The sequence below is a fragment of the Lasioglossum baleicum genome, chromosome 14, assembly GCF_051020765.1.
Source record: "Lasioglossum baleicum chromosome 14, iyLasBale1, whole genome shotgun sequence".
Taxonomy (NCBI): Eukaryota; Metazoa; Arthropoda; class Insecta; order Hymenoptera; family Halictidae; genus Lasioglossum; species Lasioglossum baleicum.
The window spans coordinates 4,486,688-4,504,895 of record NC_134942.1 but is presented as its reverse complement, the minus strand read 5'-3'; the positions used below and the strand labels follow the sequence as shown (position 1 = coordinate 4,504,895).

Below are 18,208 nucleotides of genomic sequence, written 5' to 3'. Positions count from 1 at the left end.
TATTTCAGTCGCACGTCATAAAATCGATGACGCACGATGGCTAACCGGAACAAAGAATTCCGACGAAAAACTAAAGCAAAAACTTTAATAGGAAAATTGTAAACCGTAATGAGGCGCAATTTTATGGATGGAAATCAATCGGTGCATCTTCGATTTGTCCATCGGGGATTAGCGTATAATGAAAAATCGTTCAGCGCGGCTAATTTAAAAGTTGAATTAAAGCAACGCGCGAGGCAATAACAAGAAATGGATCGATCGGTGGGTAGCAATAAAATGTTCGACGATAAACATTACCCGTTCACGATCGTTCGTTTTTAATTTGTTACAATAAATCAATACAATTCGTTCGATGGAACAAAAGGCTATGGTTATTTATCGTATAAATAATTGCACCATTTGTGCGATCAACGGGTGTTATATAGGAGATGATGCCGAAAGGCAAATATGTGAATGCTACAAAGATATTTTTGTTTCTTACTCTCTTTCTCGTTCTCTTTCTCTCTCTTTTGTAGCGAAGCATTTGTATTTTATCGTTTCACACGAGAATAGCTAATGTACAAGCACTATATAATCCAAATGTCTGTTTCTATCCGTCTTAACGTATCCTCTTTTAAATTATTTATTTTTTTATAGTTAATTCGTATTTATATGTATACAGATATATCCGAATATTATCAACTATTAAAATTATAATACAGCCAAAATACTTAATCGTAACAATCATCATAAACATTGGTTGCAAGCTAGGTGTTCCGTTCAGTATCGTCTTCTACAGACCGGAATAATGTAACTGCGTCTATATACAAATACTATGAACGGAACCGTTGTACGATGTGCTTGTAAGAGGGATATACAATTTTATTAATTATCATATATACATATACGGGCATACATACATACATGCATACATACATACATACATACGTACGTACGCACGCACTGTACCTGTGTATGGATGTGTGCGTGTCTATATACTATAGTATTCAAAAAGAAAAAAAAAAGGAATTCCTGCTTTTTTTTACGTCCAGTTATGCCACAAGAATCCTTCGAAGGGGACAACTTATTACAACTTATTGGCTCTCCAGGTATGTGACTTCGAATTTTCTTTGCACTCTTGTTGCATCAATACCGAATATATTTCGTAACATTAGTTCGACGGAGTGTATTAGTTAATTAGGCTAGCATAGGCAACCAGCCTATATCTTCGTGGAACATTTAGTGTCTACGTCTGCACGGAAAACATCGCAGAAATTTGGAAGCGTATCCATTCACCGTATTCTATATGTCTGTTTTCTTCGTACTCGTCGTAGTCGTACGCTAGAGTCACCGATCGCGCAACTCGTCGCTACAAACGCTTCGTATCCGCAGGAACATTTCTTCGAAGAGCGGTTACAGATTGTCGCCATCAGTATAACGAATGCCGCCTCTTATCCAACCATTATTTTCCATTTTAATTTCCTCGCAAAAGGTTAAGACGTGGCAGTCGAGTGAACAGTCTGGCCGCACCGCCGCACGTGTAAATGACCAATATGTAAAAAAGGCGTCGCCTACCGTATCTACTTTTACATAAATAATTCAATAAGGCGTTTCAGACACACTCGACACGGTTGCTTCTCTCGCTGCCTCTGGTTTACATGTGTATACTCAGCGATACTATGAAAAATTTTCTTCCCTATGCTTTTCAATTCGCTTAAATTAACACCTGGCATCGCATCAAGCATCGAAAATACATTTTTATATAGTCTACGTAAGTACTCTCTGCGATGGATACGTAAGGACCATCCCGTCAGAAAGTTCACTTGTTTTCCGAAGTTTGGTATTTACGATCGATCTCTCGTTAGAACTTACAGTCAGTTCCTTTCGGTTTCTAATAAAGAACAAATCGTTTATACATCTAGCCTTGTTTCGAACAAATCGCGCGAATACTGTGGTGTTAAACATTTTAAGTCGATTCTCGTGTTTGATTCGAACTCCCGGTTGCAATTGTGGCTTCACTCGCCACACCGATGCTTTCGTCATAAAAAATCATCATCATCGACCTTATTGCTATTTCAGTTTCGAACCGAAGTAACAAAATCTCTTGTAACTTATTATAGCTTATTAATAGTACATATCTGGATCATTTTTGCGAATGTATCGTTATACGTGTCCAGCCTATTGACGAATACAGAAAATTTTCATCGGTGTCTATACAAAAGTTGTATGCAAAAGCATTATTAATTGGGCCGTACGGATTGAATGCGTCAATGTTCTGGTTGTTTAGAAAAAGTGGGTGTAATGAGAGGGGGATGCGGCGTGTTAATATAGACAGAAGGACGCATAGAATAACGGAGCGGGGCAGGGGGGAGTAATGATATTCTACAAAACACTCGTTTTAACGTGTCAGAATGCCGACATTTTGTCCAGTTCATTTGGAAGAAGTAACGGCTACACACCATGATCTCTAACAACCCCATCTATCGCGTCAGCATTTCTTAAAAGCAAATATTCTCCGCGGAAAGTGATCTCTACTATCGACTATCTCGCACTTTAAACAAATCCAAACATTTTTCCGTACTGTATATTAGCGGTCACATCATCATTAATCGATAGAATTATGTATAATAAGCTAAAATATATTTGGACACCGTGACCAGTCACCTTTACTTTTACATTCCCAATACTCGCCACCGTATACGTAGCATAGACTGTCTGTGTAAGGATCCTGCTCTTTTTTAAACCACAGCGGTACATACGTTTCGTACGGTAAACCTGATATAAATGAAAATCTTTTAATAGTATCCATTTCTTAATCAAGTTAGATAGCATATGCAGAGGGTATTCAAAAATCTCTATCATTCGAAATAACTGCCGAATCTACGAATATTTTATTTCAAATGATAAAAATTTCTAGACACCTTACCGTATATCGTATAGCAATAAATACTGAAATGAAATATACCTTGAGCTGCTGATTTCTCAGCATCGTGCTCCCGAGCGCGTCGGACGGTCCTCTGTTTCTCCTCTAATCGAAGCTTCTCCGCATTCGCCTCGTCCCATTGGCCGTTTTCCATCAATCTCTGATCAGGCCTAAATCGGGAATCTGTGGGAGCTATACCCTCCTCGCACTCATTCAGCTGGCATGCCAATTCCGTGAAATTGTAATACTTTTCACAGTCTTCTCTGTAAAATGAATTTACATCGTGATATATCGATTAAGTCGACGATCAAACAGAAATTAGAAATTAGTATTTCATTGAGTGCTTACATTGGCATACGCCGTTTCCAAGCGAGTATGTAAGGCCCTGTTTTGTACACTGGATTGTCCGGTGTGCCAGACGTACTGATCACAGGTGCGATTTCTATCTTCGAGTCCCACGTGCCTTGCACTACCCACTTGACTTCGTTACACGAATTCATGACTACCCCCTTCACCTTACGCTGACTATCTCGCGAGAAGTACGAATACGGTGTGTATTTCAAATGGCACGTTATACCTTCTTTGTGATTGATTATATCTGTATCGCCGCTCTGATCAACCCATAATTTTCCTACTATAATATTGTGTACAGTGGTCGTGACTTTCCGCCACGTGTAATGCTGCATACCCCCTTCTATCTCGAGGTGAGCTGTTCCCAATGGTATTACCTGCATCGATGTTCGAATTATTATACCAATAAGAAATTTTACCAAACGAGAGGTTTTACCAGCAGAGCTTGACACTCACTTGAAGATATTTTCCACGGAATTTTGACGCCATGGTAAATTCTTGCCAACAACGCCATTTTCGGCCTTCACAATGTTGCGCTAACATAGGAGGATGATGAGACACCTGTTCTGAAATTGCTCTCCATCCTAAATCGTCGAGTCGATCGCACTCGTACGTTTCGCCTAACAAAGGATTAAAAGGTTTGCCAGTTCTGGTGGCGGTTGTGGAATAACTGGATATAGTAAATGCAGCCACGTAAGCCATCTGTTCGTAGCTATCTGTACATTCTGCTGCCCTATTGTAAATCAGAATAGATATGTTATTCTTGTTTCTCTCGGGAAAAAAAGAATATTGCAGAATGCAACAGCAAATATACCTGTCTAGAATATCTGCGTATTCATAGTCTTCCGTGAGCCGTTGTAGCATGCTAAGCGGCTCGGAAAAATTGACAGGCATGGGAATTTTTGATAAATCTTTGCCGATGCAATTTTTCATGATACTCCATAAGTTTAATGGATAATTTGGCTTTTCAGGTACTGTACTCCTCCGTTTCTTTTGGGAACCCGTTACCCTGGTGCGGCTAATGCTGCCATTGTTGGTTTGCCAATTTGTCTGATGCAAAAACAAAGAACAAACATGAGCAATCTCTGCCAGACAAAATCATGCTGTATAGAATGAGCCAACCAGGAATGGAATCTCTAGAAAAAACTGATCTTCCATTCACCGATGACTCAACTTCTTCGTGCTTACTTTGTCCTACAATCGACTATCGACCTGTTGTCCACTTACATTGTCCAGATTGTCTGTATTATCAGCAGCCGTGGGAGTTTGTACTATCGTAGAATCGGTCACAATAAGAAAGGAGTTTGCACCATTATTTTCTGACAGAGGCAATGGCGTTTGATCTCCTTCTGAACTAGAGCCATCGTCGCTACCCTGGGAATCAGTTCGATCTCTGGAATTGCTGGTCGCAACTCCTGGAATACTTAATGTAAACGTGTCCGACTCTTGAGCATCATAAAACTCTACATTATCCTCCTCGTCTTCGGATGGAGAAGTTGTAACCGTTGTGTCTATAACAGTCACCAAAGCATCGTTCCCATCAGTCTGCTGTTTAAACGATTAAACAGTACACAGGCACACTACTGTACACACGCACACGCACATCAACGGATGTATACGTGCAAGGTTAATAAAATTAAAGCTGATCAGCGGAACCGTTATTCAATCGCAACCTTGTAAAAACTTCCGAATCCAAAATAGAGAAAACCCACAGGTGTCGGGAGTCGGTTCACCCGTTCAGATTAACTATAAAACGCAAATACATAAACATACGAAACGCCGCGAGACTATCGATACCGTTATGCAATGGACAGATAAGTTTCGCGCCAATATGGAAATACGTTGAATACGAGATGCAAGTAGTATGTACATAGGTATTCGTTGAAGTTAGTATAGCATATGCTCGAAAATATTTCGACTGGTTACTCGACAAATAAACCGATCGTTCGACCGCCCTGTCCCGTCCCAGCCCCTCCCCCTGTTTTTATCATTTATGAAGCAACGGCTTCCCTCTCGAACCGATTGAATCTCGGCGATGACAACTATTTATGTACTACCATTTACTTGTACCGTCTCCTACCCCCCAATCTCGGTCCACACCTGCAGTACCAGTTCGAGCAACGAACACAGAATCACCGAAAATCCATTGTACATCTATGTATACACACGCGCATGTTTCCTTTCGTAATTTTTCTCTCTCTTTTTGAATAGGCAACTGTTAATGTACCGCGCATCAGGTTAGGCATCGTGGTCCCGAGATCGGTGTGGCAGCTCTCATGTATTCAGATCTTTGCTAAAAACTTGTTTGAAGCTGCAGACCGTTTGCGAGACGATGACCAGAAATTCCTTCTCCGTGCGTTCGATCCCGACAACTATCGGTTTAACATCTCCACTAATTCCTCTCACTTGGACACCATCGGAGAGAACGTCGATATATATATACATGCATGTGTATATAACCAATCCGGGAATTTATCACATTGAATTTAATACAGCGAAGTTACGGAAGAGAGACGTGTTCGGAAAAACGCGAACGAAACAGTGATTTGCAAGGCCATCTGAGCCTGATTAAGCGCCAAGCTTGGGAGAGCCGAAAGCACAGCCGTGTACGTATATGTATACTGTTTCTATAGGTGTATTGAAGTGGACGTACATATCATATACGTATGCTCGCAAAGAGTTTGTATACGTCACCGTAAAATGCTATACAGGACATGTACAGGACAGACTTTACATGCATGGATCACAAATCTACCAGTTCCGTCGCGACACGGTGTTTTCAAGTCAAACGAAGCGCCATCTTTAGAGAGGCACGATACTGGCAGAAAGGCGCGAAAATTTGAAACGCAGCGGCTGCAAATAAGCTGTCGATTAGCGTTCGAATGTACACGTATACACACATGGATTTCCAATCTCATTTAACCGACACAAATTTGATTAGAATTGTAACAGTTAGTAACGATGAATTAACAATTTCACTATTGCATCCTTAAGGGTGTACGCAAGCTTGTTTTTTTATTTTCAGTAATAAAAAATATCAGTCATGTTCGACTATTTTTTGGAGGCTTCCAAAGTTGCGAACCCCTTTAAGTATAATTGATTTTAGCACAACAAAAATAAAATTAATGTAATCGCTATTTGTTAGGCCTAGCTTTATTCAGGTGGTCTGTAAAAATTTATAAACACATGTTTAACTCTCTCTCTCACTCAATAAACAGATAATCAGGAGCACTAACCGTGACAAAGCTCTATTGTGCACGGTTAGTTTATAGCTGTGCACTATAGTGTATTGAATACAGCACCCCGTTACCCAGGAAACTTGCAAATCAACTAACAGCAGACATACGTACGTGACAATGTGTTATGCATACATTTTCTCGGCCACTAAATACAGAACTGAGTAGCATAATCAGCATGGTACCGTGAACGTTGAAAGCTCAGCACAGTGTGGATAATGGACAAGCAATCGAGTATGATTTTTTCCTGACTTTAGCAGACGTATCAGCTCGTTATTTCCGTGTACTGTAATCTGTTTTTCGAAAGTACAGAGAGAGACTCGAGGCTCACATCAACAGCTATAACAGCTGACCGCCCTAGTTTAGGCACATAGCAGGCTATAGGAATAGGGTGATCATCTATCATAACTATGCGTGTATACCAGGTGTCTCTGTCCAGAAAACAGACTGCAGTTACAGTTAACAGCATTACTGACCGTGCTCGATGATAAAAGAATAGAAATTTAATTACGCGAAGATCTGTGCCCCCCTGCTGGAGCCGCCGAGGGTATTGCATGCTGGGCAGCTTCCTCCAGGTGGGAATGCTGCCTGGCCAGCTGTTCGACCATTTTCTCTATCCGCACCTTCTGATCACGCTCGTGCTGCAGCAGTTTCTTCCACTTGGGCTCCTGTTGTTGCGCTAGTTGCAAATAGTCATTGCTTTTCTGAAATCACAATTCATCCTATTTTCTACGCGACTGTTATACCATCGAGATGTTAATCCATGAGTGATTAGTAAAACACTGTGGAATATATTATCTGTTAGACCTGTGATAATACACAACCGATTATGTCAAGACATGCGCATGGTATTTACTTGTGAACTTGGGGACATGCCAATTAATTCTTTGTTCATAGACAACCCAGACACTCGATCGAGTTGAGATCCTGCGTCACCATACGGTAATTCGAACGTGTAAACAGTATTTGTTACGATTGCTATACATGTTATAGCAAATTAGTAGAATTGATAGGCCGCGCACCATGACCATATTCACACATCAAAAATTTAGAGGCGAACTACAGACGCGTTTGTCTGTACATCGGTATTCAACGAGGGTCTTTCAACTTACATTAACCATAGCACCGGCTGCGATGCGGAACAGCGCGGCTCGTTCACTGACTGTCTTTATTTTCGCTGCCAATTCCGGTGACGGTGGTTCGACCGCTTCTAGATCGTTCAAGGATCTCTGAAGCATGGTGCCTCTCTTGTTGATTAAATCGTAACAGGTCTGCAAGTCCTCCAATTGTTGGGACAGGTCTTTTATCACAGACACATCTGGCTTTTGACTGTCGTTGTCCTGGAATTCTTCCTCTTCTTCTGGAACAAATCATCATTTACATAATGTGGCTGTTTGAAAATCTCACTTACGCTCGAGCCTTGTAGAGAATATCGGTTTGGTTACACGCCGTTTAAAATGATAAATCACGTGGGATTGAACGAAAAACTTCAAGACTTAAGACTTTAAGATAAGACGCATCCTAATTATGACTCATTGTGATTCAACAGCAAGTACATCTGTTTTCAGTTATGACTTAGGGGTCGAGATACATACGTGTACGTAGATAACGCGAGATTAGTCCGACTTGAACGACTTTGTCCTAACAGTTCACTCAGTGATACTTATTATGAGTCACATAAACAAATAAAAATAATCGGAGCTCGTAACGTTAATCCGTTAAGCATCGTAAACAAATTAAGCGAGCAGAATTCGAGCGTAATAAGGAAAAATATTGCTGCACATATATTGCAGCGTCGGCAGGAAGAGATAAACGTAACCGTAATGGCATTCAAGACAGTCTACATTCCTTTTTGTGCTTTAATTATTTCGGCGAGTTCCTTTCGAATTATCAGTTATTAAAGCCTTTTAGAACAATAGAGCGTCACGTCGAATTTGACTTCATTGTGGCGAAGATAAATCACCTGATAAGTTGAGATCTATGCTGGAGTAATTAGAGAAGCGTGAACGGATATAGCGATCTCTGTTCCTTGAAGGTTGCTGACGTAACTGTATCACGTATTTTTTTGTTAAAGCTACCGCAGTTTTTCTTATGTGCTCTTTTATGTGCACATCATGCTGCAAAGTAGGAGGACAAAAGCAGTTGTTTCGCATAGAATTTTGAAAAATTACCATCCTCCGGAGTGCTCGTAATTATCAATGGTAAGTCATACCAATGAATACTAATTTCCAATTGAGAATAATTTACACACTGTCCCTCCTGTTGCCTGTGCTTAAGTCATCAATCACGCACCACTGCGTGAAAAAAAAATCCGTCGTCCCTACTTGGCATATACAGTGGCTCACGAAAGTATTCGAACGCCCTTTAAAACAGAATAACTTTTTTATATTTGTAAGAAACGACCTGATTTTTTATCATCAATTAGAAGCACTGGTTTATGAAATGATATGCAAAAAAGATTTTCCAAAAAATTATAATTTACAAAGTTACATGCAAAAATAAAAAAGTAATTTTTTTAACTTTTTTATTAGGGCCCTTAAAGAAAATTTAAAATATATGTTTTGTAGATCTATGTTAGTTATACACATGCTGAAAATTTCGTCAAAATCGATTAACATACACACGAGCTACAAGCGATTAAAAATGTTGAAAATCGTATATTACACGATTTTTGATCAGTTTCTGCTTAAAATAAACAAAATCGTACATCTTCCGATGCGTGTCGTTTTTTCCTGCGTCAACCGATTTCGATGAAATTTTCAGCATGCGTATAACTAACATAGATCTACAAAACATGTATTTTAAATTTTCATTAAGGGCCCTAATAAAAACGTAAAAAAAACGCCTTTTTTATTTTTTGCATGTAACTTTGTAAATTATAATTTTTTGGAAAATCCTTTTTGCATATCATTTCATAAACCAGTGCTTCTAATTGATTATAAAAAATCACACAGGTCATTTGTTACAATTATAAAAAAGTTATTCTGTTTTAAAGGGCGTTCGAATACTTTCGTGAGCCACTGTATGTCTTGCCAGAGGCAATTGCTTTTAATGCTTTGCTACAGAGATTGCAGCGTGTGAATAGGTTCATTATTAAACGCAACTGATTCCAGCGGAGAATTTTCACCGAATGGGATACATTGTACATACAGAGAGAGAGAAATAATCAGTTGTACCATTCCTGGACCAAGATCAACTGTATCAAATTAGATTGTCCTCTAACTACAAACGATTCCTCTATTAAGATATTCTGCTATGGCTGGAGCAAAATGTTACCGATCTACACATGGCTCCTTTGAAGTATTTGAAGGATTTCTCTTTGTAGGTCTCCGAACCTGTACAGTCCTGTCGAGTCTCCTGTTCAACAATCCTCTCTTTTTCGATCCCTGCTCCAACTAAATTGGTCCAAACCGTGTGGAGATTCCTTTTCCCTAATACTGAGATCTTATGATTAGCGACGTTGCAAGAAACAACGCGGGTGATCAGCATCACCAGTGAACATAGAGGTGTAAGAAAAAAATAATTTTCTCATACAGACCGGATTCCATCGCCAAGATGGCCTTGGCCTTCGCTAGCTCGAGGGCCGTGACCCACTGTTGACGTTCCACCTCTGTCGCCGCCTTGATATGGAAGGTTTGCGTGCCGCCATTACTCACAACGAACGTGCAAGCGTCTACGGTGTGTATTAAGGCCCCGTGCAAGGATATCGTGCCGCGGCACGTGTGCGACATCTCGGCCGGACTTCTAAACAGAGAAAAGGAAACGCGAACAGTTCCGTGGACAGATCCTTCGGCCGATGGGAAATCGTATGACACAGAGAAAGACAGACGTGAGTTTGCAATAGGTAAATGCTTGCTTGCTTGATTGATCGCCCTGCGTTAGCAAACCGAAGGTTTATCCAAGCCAAAGGAAACTCTTCTGATTCGCCATTAGAATACACACACGCGGACGTGTGTTACCACGAAAGAGAGCAATTAGTACAATCACTCGCTCCGTTACGCCATAGTTTCCCAACCTTTCCTGGCTCGCAGCCGCCCCGCTCGCAAAACTGGCAAGGGTACTCTGAGCAGAGTTGTGCAGAATTACAATTGAATTACTCCAGAATTATAATTACAAAGTAATTGAATTAAATTGTAATTCGATTATGTTGTAATTTATAATTCAGATCTTCAGTCAATTAAATTACAATGTAATTCGTAATTGCAATGGAACCTATTTTCAAAATTTCATCAAATTCTGAGAATGGACGTAAACGAAAACACAGCCCATGAAATACTGTTCTCGAAATAATTGTGAATATTTCGAGATGAAATAATTGTTCTTGGCTCGGGTATGTCGGTGTGAACGCCACACATTGATTCGACAACCGCGTCTCTTCCTTTCCAATACGCTTTTCTTCGTTGCGTTCGAAACTTGCATCGTCGATTACACCACTAAATACAGTTGAAATTATATCGTGTTTGGTACCATTTTGCATTAGAAAAATGCCACGAATATGTTGGCGAAAGTTCCATAAAATAATAATGAAAATTAAAGAAGATTAAATATTGGTGTTACATTGCGAAAAAAATGATGTCACTGCGGGAATACTGTCCGTGCAGAACACGGCTGTTCGACAGTAAACCCGCGGTTACTGTATATGAAAGAAAAATATAAAAATATATCGCAAGTTCTTCCAAGTTCTGGGCTATAATTATATTATATTTCAATTATATTGTATTTCAATTATATTGTATATTTCAATTACACATTGTATTTCAATTACATTGTGTTTCAATTATATTGTATTTCAAGTATATTGTATTTCAATTATACTGTAATTCAATTATAAATTGCATTTCAATTATTTGGTATTACAATTACATTGTATTTCAATTACAAATCTGATTAAAATACTTACTAATTGAATTACGTTGTATTAGAATTATATAGTAATTCATTTACGACGTAATTGAATTACTATTAATTGAAATACAATGTAATTCAATTACGTAATTGAATTATCACAACTCTGACTCTGAGAGCGTTACTTTTGTTGCATTTGAAAATCACGAAAATCCGAGAGTTTCGACTCGGCCTCCTAGGCATTCTTTCGGTATCCTCGCGTTGGAAAACTATGCGTCACGCCCACTTGCTACAAGGAAACACGCTCCATTGACTGTTCAACTTAACGCCTTCTCGACGGATGACGCGTCTCGGCGTCAAACAGTTTTTTAAATAGTAACACGCATTTAGACGGTCTCGAGTCTTATACGCTAATATATTCATATTTGGTGGAAGTATTCCAATTTGCACCGGACGAGCATATTTCGGCCGCACGTTAAATTGAACGGACAATATTATGGCAGCGATCCCAATTGCCAAAAATTCGATAGCATCATCGAACGAAGAATACTTTCACCGTAACAATTGTGAATAGTGTACGTGAATTGCAGGTACGATAATCAATAAATCGTAGATACCCCCTAGTTTGCACCCATAATTTTCTCAATACCTGGAGCACCGAGTAACGACAAAATAAGTTGCGACAGTTTACGTTACACAGTGACAATATGTATATATGTATAATGTATGTAGAGACATATTAGAGCGCAGGAAACGAAAATGCCAATAATAGCGGAATCGATTATACTCTCTTTAAGCAGTACGTAGTCCCATTACCATTATTGTTCGACGTGCCACCGTTCCTTTATGTGAAATGACCAGAAACAACCAAAATATAACCTGATGAAAAGAAATTACAGATAAAGGGGTGAAAAGGCGATGGGGGTGAGATCTTCCCGATATAATTTAGAGAATGGGGGGAGTTCGGTTCGCCGATCCAAGGTCGGGTGATTCAGACGATCATGCTAATGCAACGCGTTCAGAAATTATTATTACATATTGCATATAGTAAAAATCACAATAATTTCGCAATTACAATAAATGCGGTCCTTGTCGGTTTTCGTTAACGTTAAATAGACTGTAGATATGTATGTGGTACGTGTATATGTATATTATGTACAATCTGAAGTTCAACAAAATCGTACGATTTTTTGCAAAACTCCTCAACACTGGAACTACCGGTAAAAATGCTTCCACGAGAAATGATTGAATACTGCAATTTCTACGTGATAGTACAAAGTTGGTTGATTTTCGTTCGCGATAGTTCCAGTGTTTCATTTTTTGTCCGAGACATGGAATCACGAATGCGAAACATAATAACAGACGTGAAGCGTGATCTTATTTACTTAATTGTTAATCGATTGACAAAACTATCGGTGTGTATGTGTGTGCGACGCAAGAACACGGTCAGACGGGGACGAAGGTTCATTGAAACAGATTACCACGACATAAATTGTTAACGAATTGAATTATCGTGCGACAATTGTGTCGTGCGTATCGACGAAGGTCTAATGCGGGAACTTCACTGTCCGAGTAAAGAAAGGCGAGTTAGTTCGTGATTGGTTAATAGGTTCAGACAGGCGTCGTGTCACTCTCGGTGGCATTAATAAATCAAGTATATCAGCGGGCATCTACGCGTGTCGTAATTATGTTTTTGGAACAGATCCAACGGGTCAGTAAAAGTTCTACGTTCAGAAGACCTTCAGGATACTCCCGTGGCAGGAGGCGACGACAAAAACGAAGCAGCGTCTATCACGTATAACTGATTTGCACGTTGGTGTACACGTAGGCACAGAAACATAAAAATCGAACATTTCAAGTTCTCCCTTTCTTCTCTTTCATCGCTTAAAAGTTCTTGATTGCAAAACGTAAAGGAATCAAACATGTTACATACATATACCCTTTGCGGTAGTGTTGACAGTCTTGATCGCAAGGACGAAAAGATCTGATGGACAGTGGACGAGGTTCTTTTGAAATAATAAAATATCGAAGAAAGTGTAAGGGCAGGGGAGGGGTGGTAAGTAACAAATAATTAGGAAGACTAAACGGTACATCGTATTATTGAACGTGGCGCTAATATGTATATGTATATGCATATGTGAATGTAAAACAGTAGGCAACTCCAACATCGTCTTTGTCTGCTTGATTAACGAGTTCGATTCAAAGAAGAGTCAGAATATTTCGGCTTTTCTTCGATTTAATTTTACTTACTCGGAGGCTCTGCCAGCCTTCCGCTTGCGTCGTGTTGATATCTTTGGCCCCCCTGTTGGTTCAGCCCTAAACAGTCCATAAAACAAATAGTCCCCGTTCACATATTGTAACACTGCAGCAAAACGATATTTCTTTCAAAGTATCACAAATTTCTCTCTCTCCCTCTCTGTTTCTCTCTCACTTTCACTATCTCTCTCTCTCTCTTTCTCTCGTTCGTTCACTCTTACGTATTTATTCCTAGACGAGTTCTCCTAGTATGATCAAATGTATACATATTACTCTCAATCTTTCTCTTTTTTCATGGAAAAGACATATCGACTTTCAATCCACTTGGGTTCACAAACCAACCGATTTGTCACGAAATCACACAATGGATATAAATGTATTAATCTTATTCGGTTGTTGCTCTAACGCGCTCTACGAGGGTGACGCAGGAACCGGAAAAAGAAACGGTTCCTTGTCCAAGAAGTGCGTAGAAAGCGTACGATAAAATTTGTGCATAAAAACGACTTTGTACAAATTTTATGTCATGTTTTTTACTTGTTTTCTTTTTGTACAATCTTGTTTTCCCGTCTGCGCCGCCATCACCGGCATACCCTGTATACATTCACCTCACTTTTAATCTTTGATAAATAAAAACGGTGCAGACACCACCATGTACAATGTGCGTCGACTATAGACAATTTTGTGCTGGAAGCGTTCGACGGTCACGGTTTCGGGCGTGTGAAAATCAAAAATTCGCAAGGCGTTCGATTCTCTCTCGCGTAAGTAGGTACATATTCATCGGTCTGTTCTGTTTCGATCGCAATATCGAAAAAAGCAATGCAAACTCAAATCATAAAACTGTGCCAAGCGGAAAATCAGAAAAAAGATCGGCGACGATTGCATGTTGTGTAAGGGAGCGCGGATGTTCTAAATATAATGAAAACGAAACGGTGGAATTTCCTCGGACGTACGCAACGTGATGTCCGTCGGGAGGGGGTATTGTTTTTACCTACGGTCGGTAACTGCGACCGTCATGATTCGCACGTTAGTTGCGAGATAACGAAATATTTACGGCTGTTTCGTGGCAGGAAAAGGAACGAAGCGAACGTTTGCATAGACTGCGGAACTTGACGCGTTCTAATATAATTGAAAAACTCCTACGTCATCACCGAATTTTGCTTCTAATTTCTTGAAACTATTCGCGTGGTTTTGTTTATTTTGAACTTGCATAAACTTGCACAGCCTGGCTCGATGTAGTCAAAACACGATTCCGCGCCGTGTTCGAAATGAACAAAAAGCAAATATGCAATAAATCTTCTCTGGCGCGTGTGACGAGTAAAAGTAAGTTAGATTTCGGGTTATCGCGATTCGCGTTCCGTTGTACGCATATATACATACTACGTTGTCCAAAATTAAAATGAGATACTCTAATGCGAATTTTGTGCATATATACCTGAAACCTTAATAAAACAAAATATTCAATCAAATTCGATATACGTGTTTGTAAATAAAGCATAAAGATCCGCAAATCCAACAATTTGATTTGGCTAAGAATACTTGGATAAACCATATCGATAATAGTATCTGTAGCTGAGCCTATATCGGCTACTTGTGCGCATGCAACTTTGTACTTTGTACCATTGAATATTGAATATGGTACCATATTTATTGTACATTTGGTACAAATCACTCAAGGCACTAATCTATTTACAATCATTAGACTATGGATGGTTTCGCGAGCATAGATTTCTAAGGACCTTTTATTGGCCCCGTTAAATACCAAATAAAATAGTGACAGCGTCAGATTTTTAAAAAACTCGTACTATATAATAAAAATCCACAGTTTAACAATCATAATTCGATCGTTATTTCTGTTATACGATATAAAATTGTTCCTTTTAAAACTATACTATAATTATAATTATAATTATATAAATATAACATTAGACTCGCTTGAATAGTCACGCGTGTAAGAAGTCAATAAAACAGATCTATATTCTTTCCCTTAACTATATTTAAGAAAGTGCAGTTAAGGCTGGAGGTTGCTATACATATGTATATCCACTTTAACAGATGGACAATACAGGTTATATACACATGTATATCCAACACTTATTTCTGCAGTTATAATTCAATAGAAAGCCCCACTTAGGGGTGTCATTCAACAAAGAAATTCATTTATTTAGTCCGCGATAATTGTGACCGAGCGATTTAAGAAAGGGAACAGTTTTATACCGTGATCAAACGATTATGTCCCCGATAATGGTTGTTATTGTTGGTCATGTCAAAAAACCAGCACAATGGAGACGGTATAGAAACCGCTTTGAAAAAACGGATGATAAAATATAATGAGAGCCAGTCGTATCGGTGTTTGACCGCGAGCTTGCACGCGGCCAATGATGAGGTAATTAAAATAAGACATACTGACACGTAGAGGAAACTACCTGTAATACGACAGTAGGCCATTTGTCAGGACGAACCATCTTCGCTGGTAACCTTTCAAATAATTAGTCCATTTAAAGAGCCAGCCTCTCATCTCCTGCGTGCCGTGCTGAGCCTTCTGGTCTCCCATTTTACAATACGTTGCGTGATCACACGCGTTTCGCCTGAAATTACAATACACTCCAATATCTGCACACACATCACCCGTATCGCACGGCCACCATTTTGATATTCCACTGGCCCACGAACTTGCACGCTCTTATAGATCAAAATTCTACTTATGTACACTGTTCGTCGGACCGTAATAACACCAACGGCGATACCAACAAACACGGCAGCCTGTGCTCCAGAGCACGATAATACGAAACAATATGGATTCTTCTTTCGCACAGCGTGATAACCCGCCACGTTCCTCGGTGACGGCGCCCTAACCTTTATTACCGAGTCACCTATACTGGGTGTCGTGAAGTGTGCGATGGCGATAGAAAAAAATTGATCGAAAACATGCAATTTAACTTTTTCAACGATGCGCTCGCATTTCGGGGGGGAAAAAACCAGTTATCCAACGAGCGTAAAAGGTCGAACAAATATCATCGATGTTTTGCTTGCCTTTCCCAATTAAAGACATCGCAAACACGTTTGTTCAAAATGATTAAGGTGCCAGCTATTGCCAATTTATTCTATCACATTGTTTTCAAAGAAATTACAAGTTCGTCTACTCTCTTATCGATCCGATAGATGATTGATTAACCAATATATTTACTTTGAATTGCTTATTCACTTGTTTTATGATTTTATACTGTGTATTACATTGTAAATACTGTAAAGATATAGACGAAACATTTTCGATTTTATTTCTTGATGAAAGATTAAAATGGAAAAATATATCGTGAAAATATTCTTTGTTTATATGTAATCTCTCAGATCACCTTGTATAATATTCTTATTCTTGTGTACGCACGTACACGGAAATTTGATTACAGGTAATCTATGATTTTGCAGATTTTTCGACGTTTTGATATTGTATATAAATGATGAAGAAAACAATAATCGATAGCTGCGATGACGGAGAATCGTAATGCTGAGGATTCGAATTCTAACGAATCTTTCCACGAAGATGGCATACATTGAATATTCCGATAATCGCAACGATCGAAAGTTAAAGTCGATATACAAATTCTGATTTTTATAGAAATTATAACGAAACGGGACGAGGTTGCTGTCATTCTTGACATTTTTATAGGAAAGGCTAGTTACATATATACACGTGTACGACTCAAATACACAATGACAAATGCGAAACGCGCGAGATAGATTCGATATTACCGATTAATTGCAATATGGACGCGACAATTGGTTCGCAGGAGAATTAGAAAAATAATTATTTACGTACTTTTTGAAACGGACACGCCATCGAAAATACGTTCGTTCTGTCATTTGGCGAGGTATGCGCACGATCTGCTCAGACGAATTGTTCCGCCGCTTGAGAGAGATGTCATGAAGGAAAAGCACTCGGCACACTCTTCGATTAGATGCTTGATACTGACCATTATCTTCGAACCGAACCAAGCTCTTAATTTATCTGAGCAGATCGCACAACGGTACGAACGGCGTCGAGCGTCTCTTTATTCTGCTGTACAAAGGATATGTAACGAATTTTCGATGTATTAATAGTTATGTAGTCAGCTCGCGTGCTCGTAATATACGTATTCGAAGCCCGGAAACATGATTCTTAAGATTGGCTACGCGTGTTAGCCGTTTCATTAACATGACTTGATGCATATTCGACGTTTCGATAAAATTTAGCGAACGTGGCACGGTGAGAAAGGTGGAGTTCCATGAATAATTCTTTATCGATAATACCGGAGTGGACAACAACGTTACCGATCCTGTTCTGTCGTTCAATTATGTCTAAATATAAGAAGAAGGCAAGGCATACACCAGTATACACGTATTTATTTAGAAATCGTGATACCGATATTACGTCGACACACGAGTTTCGTTTCCGATCATATTCTTCTAATAATGTTGTGTCCAACTTTTTGCATCAATACCAGGTGTTCTTAGTAAGCGGGCTAATCTAATCTTTTACTGTATATCTATACGTAAAAATATATATATATACTTCTAACAATAAGAAGATAAATATAGGTATATTCCGATCAACGGACCGTGGAAGAATGAAGAACGGATTCCTCGA

General features: G+C 39.2%; 1 protein-coding gene across 8 annotated transcripts; it reads right to left on the bottom strand.

The window, feature by feature from the left end:
• Positions 1-290: 290 nt before the first annotated feature.
• Osbp (oxysterol binding protein) lies at positions 291-17,714 on the bottom strand. 8 transcript variants are annotated; one of them, XM_076437937.1, is made up of 13 exons: positions 17,402-17,714; positions 16,011-16,172; positions 13,582-13,647; positions 10,025-10,230; positions 9,822-9,923; positions 7,599-7,846; positions 6,998-7,190; positions 4,478-4,761; positions 4,065-4,300; positions 3,707-3,983; positions 3,248-3,627; positions 2,942-3,162; positions 291-2,751 (listed from the first exon to the last, which is right to left on the bottom strand). In XM_076437937.1, exons 1-13 carry the CDS (start codon positions 17,443-17,445, stop codon positions 2,609-2,611), a joined length of 2,562 nt encoding a protein of 853 aa, XP_076294052.1. In that variant the 5' UTR covers positions 17,446-17,714; the 3' UTR covers positions 291-2,608. The 8 variants fall into 8 exon arrangements, with proteins under 8 accessions (XP_076294052.1, XP_076294053.1, XP_076294055.1 ...); XM_076437938.1 differs by having other exon boundaries at positions 7,599-7,843; XM_076437940.1 differs by lacking the exon at positions 17,402-17,714 and adding an exon at positions 16,295-16,725.
• Between the last annotated feature and the right edge of the window lie 494 nt (positions 17,715-18,208).

Excerpts from the sequence above, each read along its gene's own strand:
- Osbp (XM_076437937.1), bottom strand. The coding sequence starts at position 17,445 with ATGACAGAACGAACGTATTTTCGATGGCGTGTCCGTTTCAAAAA. Across the intron at positions 13,648-16,010 it reads GGCCTACTGTCGTATTACAG|GGCTGAACCAACAGGGGGGC; the intron begins GTAGTTTCCTCT and ends TGGACTGTTTAG. Across the intron at positions 9,924-10,024 it reads CATCTTGGCGATGGAATCCG|TATTAGGGAAAAGGAATCTC; the intron begins GTCTGTATGAGA and ends ATAAGATCTCAG.